Genomic DNA, 5855 nt, shown 5'->3' with positions numbered 1-5855 from the left:
AACTCCTCGGCGAGCTCCATTGTGGCGTGACCAAGGCGACGGTCACCTACTGTGACAATGTTTCTGCAGTGTACATGTCGGCAAACCCCATTCACCACAAGAGGACCAAGCACATCGAGTTGGACATACACTTTGTCCGCGAACGCGTTCAGATGGGCGATATGCGTGTTCTGCATGTTCCAACAGGTGAGCAGTACGCCGATGTGATGACAAAGGGATTATCGACAGCGACCTTCGAAGCATTTCGCTCCCGTCTGTGCGTCGTCCCGATGAACGTGTGAAGACTGCACCGACTGCGGGGGGTGTTGAGACATTCAGTTATTCAGTCTGTCAGGTTTGTATTCAGTCTGTACTCGTCCTGCAGTTAGCTTAGCTTCTCGTTGTGGTGACTGACGTCGTCCACGATCGTGCGCACCACGCACTCCCGGCTGTAACTTGTATATATACTCAATGAGATGCAATACTACGGTTGTTGTTGGCCACATTCTCCTTCTCTACATGATGGAACGCAATGAGTTCAGCATGATAGAACACAGAGTGCACGGTGATACAGCAAACACGGTGAAGGCCAGTACCATGTTATCAGTTAACAGATACTGTAACATGATAGGACGCAATCGTACAGTAGTACACGGTGTTAACAGTGTTGCATCCTGGAGATCAAGGAAGCCAACTTTGCACAGAAAGGAGGATGTGAACTTCAGCCTCTTATTAAAGGGTTCCAAGACCTGAGCAATTGCTACCTAGAAAAAAGCACTGGAAATACTTCTAAAAGGTTGAAAGAATGAAAACTCCAAATTCCAGTTTGGTTACTTGCAGCAGAATTTTTAGAGTCAACAGAGGCATCACAAAAAATCCTAGGTGTTGAGAGAATGAAAACTCCAAATTCTAGTTTGGTTGCTTGCAGCAGAATTTTGAGTCAACAGAGGCATCACAAAAAAATCCTTGGAGCACCGTGAGGGGGCCAATTTTCAGCAAAAGATGTGTTGCACCATGTCTTGACAGGACATGCATGAATTTGTGGTTACAAACTATTCATACATACATGGTACAGTTTGTACAGCGACCGAAAAAATGATCTGCCGCTGCTATGATTCAGAGAACATTTTATCTGCGACGAGACTCGAACTAAACGAATGTGTAGTTCAGATTTCTATAACTCAGTGAACCATCTCGATCCTCAGATGTTTTCTGCTGTGTGACATGTCATATACATAGTACCGAATCATGCATCAGAAAAAAGCAATTAACCACATTGTTTCTTTTCCTGGGCCTGCAAAATGGAAAAACATCTATTAGTTCCATGTATTTGAAACATTTTACGTTATTGTCTATCATATAAAGCAAATACAAAGCTAATGAATTCTAAAATGGATCCTTTATTGTCCACAAATGGAGGCACACTACCAGTTACAAGTCATAGCTAATTACCTCTTGAAGTTTTCGGAACACCGACGCTTCCAAATCATTAAATCCAGTTCCATCAATATTGCTTGTCCTTGATTCATGTGTTTGTGTTGACCTCGCTGATAATCCACCCGATTCTTGAACAGGAGCAACATTTAATGGAAACAGAGAGAAATGGTTCTGTATTGCTAATAACTGTAAAAAAGAGAAACAAGTATTGGTCATTGCACAATGCAAGTAATATAATTCAAAGACAAGAAATGTCATTCAGTACAACAACAACAACAACAACAACAACAAAGCCTTTAAGTCCCAAACAAGTTGGGGTAGGCTAAGAAATGTCATTCAGTAATGATCCCAACAGAGGGGAGGACCCTACTATGATCAGATAAATAAAAACAAGAGCATATGCACAACCATGGAAAGAAATAATGTAGTACAACAAGAAGAACCTAGTTGCCTGGTAACTTTTTAGAATTTGGTTTGCTCTCTGGATAACCACTCCAAACTTGTCATGGAATTCTCCATGCTATCAGCATAAAGATGCATAATTATTAACTTATGCAAGATTACAAGTAATACATAGTTATGTAGCCTTGTGCATTAAACTGGGAATATTTTCCAACAATCCTATCTTATTATGAGTTTTTGCATGTCACTTTCCTGGGATAGTATGAGATTGCATATTTGCCCCTACCAACCATGTAAGATTCAGATCAAAGTATCACTAACACAAAAAAGACATAGCTCCGGTAACTGACATAACTCAAACTATTCTTAGTCAAATATGGAATGCACTCAAATGATAAAGGGTAGAGAAACAGGACTTACTGCAGCTTCTTTGGAGCCCATTACTACAATTGCTGAGCCCTTACTCCTTGATTTCCTTGTCTTGATAACAATGTCTTCAACTTTGCCAAATTTCTGGAAGAGCTCCTCCAACTTTGCCGCATTGTACGAATCAGCACTCCCATCCCATGAAACCTTCAAGATCTTGCCCTTATCCGTTTTCACCCCATCCTGTGGGGTTCCACCCTTCTTATCTCCATGCGCCTGAACACATAACCAAATTGTGGAAATTGTTAACCAATAAATATCAATGACTCTGTTGGACAACCTCTTGCTTAGCCTTAGCACGGACTAGATAGGTACAGCTACAACCAATTTCCCCTCTGATCAAACTACTCACCAATAGCCTTGAAGAAATGCGATGCTTCAGGTGAACCATAATGTAAATGAGTCACAATTCAGGAATTTTCCCGACACCCAGGATCCAGAACATATTAATTTCTAATCCAATGAAATGGAAAAACAATAGCATGGCAAGACTGCATTCTATCCAATTCCCAGCCTCTTGCACATCTTAGAATGGACCAGATAGGTACAACTACAACTACAACCAATTTCCCCTCTAATCTAATCACACTACTCACCAATAGTCTTCAAGAAAAGTGGTGCTTCACGTGAAGCAATATGTATATATGAAACACAATTAAGGAAATTTCCTGATACCCAGGATCCGAACTAGTGATTTCTAATCTAATCTAACTAAATGAAAAAAATAATAGCATGGCAAGACGCTGTGCATCCTGACCAATTCATTCAACAAACTAACTGAACAGTTTTCCAGAGCACGGAAAATACGAAGGAGAAATCGTTCGAGATACTTACCGAAGTCGATGCGGCACCTGATGCAGAAGCCTGCTTGGCCGCGCGGAACGCTGCGAGCTCACGCTCAATGTCGGCGGCCATCCGCTTGGCCTCGCGCTTGGCGAGCTCCTCGGGGTCGGCGGGATGGCCCGCGGCGGCGGCTCGCTCGCGCTCCTCGAGGTCGGAGACGGCCTTCCGGCGCTTGACGCCCGCGGCAGCGGCGCGGGCGGCGGCCTCGCGGCGTCCGCGGAGGCGCGCGTCGAACTGGCGGCGGAGGGACTCGTCGCGGAGGAGCTTGTAGGAGCTCGAGAGGAGCTGGAAGTCGGCGGTGGCGTTGGGGTCGTCGGGGCGTTTGTCGGGGTGGCGCAGCCGCGACTGCGTCCGGTACGCCTTCTCGATCTGCTCGATGGTCAGCGCCGCGCCTTCCTCCCCCGACGGGAGGCAGAGCACCTCGTAGTGGTCGATGTCATCCTCCTCGTGCCCCGTCGCCGCCATGGCGCCCGAAGAGAGACGACGCCGCGGGCCCTAGATTCCGCTTTGGGGGATGGAGGCGCAGGGTGAGGGGTCGGCGCCGTGAGCAAGCGGAGGGTGCCCAAACCCTAGATCGAGGTAGAGAAAGGCAGACAGCCGATGGGGAGTTGCCGAGCTGGGGGCACGACGAGAGGCGGCTGGGAACGCCGAGGCCCGAGCCCGGCTCACTGGCGAAGCAGTAAATTAAGGCCGGAGGGACCCGGCCGGCGGCAGGCGTCGGCGGTCGCGGGAGGAGGCTCGGGCGGCGGCGCCGCCAGGTCGCGACTTGCGCCCCTCGTCCGACTCGTGCGAGTCGCGAACAGGGAGACGAATTCCACCCAGTTCAATGAGATTTGGAGGAGGGGTAGTTTGGTCTTTTCCCGTGTCCTCAACAGATAAATAGGCTGGCTGGAATTATAAAACGAGACAACAGGAAACCGATTACCCCAGGGCCATACGGTTGACTCGAGTAGCAGAGCTACTCCACCCGGACACGGGAAGTTAGGATGAGGAGCTGATGCGCCAGGTGTTCTGGGAGGAGGAGGTACGGCATATTCTTGCAACACCGACCAATCCAGACCACGAGGATTTTTTAGCTTGGCCTTTGACAACAAAGGATAATTTTTGGTGAAATCCGTCTATCATGTTTTGGATGATGAGAAGAATCGTACGGAGTCCAGGCAAAGAGGTGAGGGGAGTAATAGCAGCTGTGTTGTGTATAACAGAAGTGCTATTTGGCGCAAATTTGGAAGTTTTCATGCTAGCCTAGAGTTTGCCAATTTCTATGGAGACTGGCACGCAACAGTCTTGCTTTCAAGATTGTGAGGACCTTGATGTCGCCTAGAGGAGGATAAATAGACGCTTCTAAAAATTAACAACAAATAAGACTGGCAGCGGATTAGTAGTGTGCGGCACTGTTGCTTCTTTGCACGGCACTGCCGCACTGCCTCGCTGAGAATGCGGCACTGCCGCGCTTGCGCAGAGAGCTTCAACAGCAGCTACGCCTAGAGCCCAGACTTGTAGATGTGCATGGAGATGCCCAATGGCAAGTCCACTAAGGCCCCGTTCGCTTCGCTGAAAAAATAAACCAAAATACTGTTCCGGCTGATTTGTTGTAAGAGAAAAACATTGCTCCGGCTGAAAAAAGAAGCTGAAAAGTACGGATTATAAGAGAAACGAACATAACCTAAGTATCTGCACTCATAAACACGCACAACCAAGTAGATTTAGTGGAACACGGATAATGCAATTCAAAACATAAAGAAGACAAGACACAAGATTTATCCCGTGGTTCAGCTCGCCACCAAGGCTTACCTATGTCCACGTTGTTGAGGAAGCCACTAAGATTTAGGCTTTGCAACCCTTATCCTTATTCTCAAGACAAGATAGTGAACTCTTGAGATGATGGATTTTCACTAGATCAATGGGGTGAATAACAAACTGTCCCGCGCCTCACCACAAGCACGGGAGCTTACCAGGCGACGCCTAGCCGTCTAGGAGGCTTCACTTCCAAGAGTAACAAATGCGCAACAAAAATTAATGAAGCCCGACAAGTGCTCAAGGATTGGCTTGCTCTTAATTGCTCTCTAACACTTAATCAATCGCTAATCACTCACTCTCATAAAGAGAGTGGTTAGAGAGAGCTCACAAATGGCTTGGGAAGGGTTTGAAATGGTTGGAGCATCAGCAGCAACACCAGGAGGCGTGGGATGGGTATTTATAGCCACCCCACACAAGCTAGACGTTTGAAAGCTCTAGTTTAGTTTTGGTAAATTGATGAAACTCTAAGTGCTAACCTAGTTTATCAAGTGATCATGACATAGGTAGCACATTTCAAGTGGTGAAGCAAATGAAGATAATGACATAATGATGGTGATGCCATGGTGATGATCAAGTGCTTGGACTTGAAAAGAAAAAAGAGAAAAACAAAAGGCTCAAGGCAAAGGTATAAATGGTAGGAGCTATTTTGTTTTGGTGATCAAGACATTTAGAGAGTGTGATCACATTTATGTTTGATAGCTGTACTATTAAGATGAGTGAAACTCATATCGGAATGCAGTTATCAAAGTGCCACTAGATGCTCTAACTCATTGCATATGCATTTGGGATCTAGTGGAGTGCTAACACCCTTGAAAATGTTTGTGAAAATATGATAACACATATGCACAAGGTGATACACTTGATGGTTGGTACATTTGAGCAAGGGTTAGGAACTTTACCGACGGAGTGTCCACCCGTAGAGTGCGGACAGTCCGACGGTGCCACCGACACCCTAGACAGAAAAGACG

The 5855-nt window shown here is 46.4% G+C and overlaps 1 protein-coding gene across 1 annotated transcript; it reads right to left on the bottom strand.

Annotated features, from left to right (window-relative positions):
- Positions 1–945: 945 nt before the first annotated feature.
- Positions 946–3926, bottom strand: LOC136508247 (uncharacterized). The gene is made up of 4 exons (XM_066502896.1): positions 3079–3926; positions 2239–2460; positions 1432–1602; positions 946–1273 (listed from the first exon to the last, which is right to left on the bottom strand). Exons 1-4 carry the CDS (start codon positions 3550–3552, stop codon positions 1247–1249), a joined length of 894 nt encoding a protein of 297 aa, XP_066358993.1. The 5' UTR covers positions 3553–3926; the 3' UTR covers positions 946–1246.
- Positions 3927–5855: the final 1929 nt, after the last annotated feature.

Source organism: Miscanthus floridulus, chromosome 1 (assembly GCF_019320115.1).
Source record: "Miscanthus floridulus cultivar M001 chromosome 1, ASM1932011v1, whole genome shotgun sequence".
In the NCBI taxonomy this organism is placed as follows: domain Eukaryota; kingdom Viridiplantae; phylum Streptophyta; class Magnoliopsida; order Poales; family Poaceae; genus Miscanthus; species Miscanthus floridulus.
Note: the sequence above shows the minus strand (reverse complement) of the source record. Positions and strands in the feature narration are given on the sequence as shown.

What these genes read in the sequence shown, in the direction of transcription:
- LOC136508247 (XM_066502896.1), bottom strand. Translation starts at nt 3,552, where the DNA reads ATGGCGGCGACGGGGCACGAGGAGGATGACATCGACCACTACGAGGTG. An exon ending in CAGGTGCCGCATCGACTTCG is followed by an intron (nt 2,461 to 3,078) that starts GTAAGTATCTCG and finishes TTATGTGTTCAG; the next exon opens with GCGCATGGAGATAAGAAGGG. An exon ending in TGTTCCGAAAACTTCAAGAG is followed by an intron (nt 1,274 to 1,431) that starts GTAATTAGCTAT and finishes TCCATTTTGCAG; the next exon opens with GCCCAGGAAAAGAAACAATG.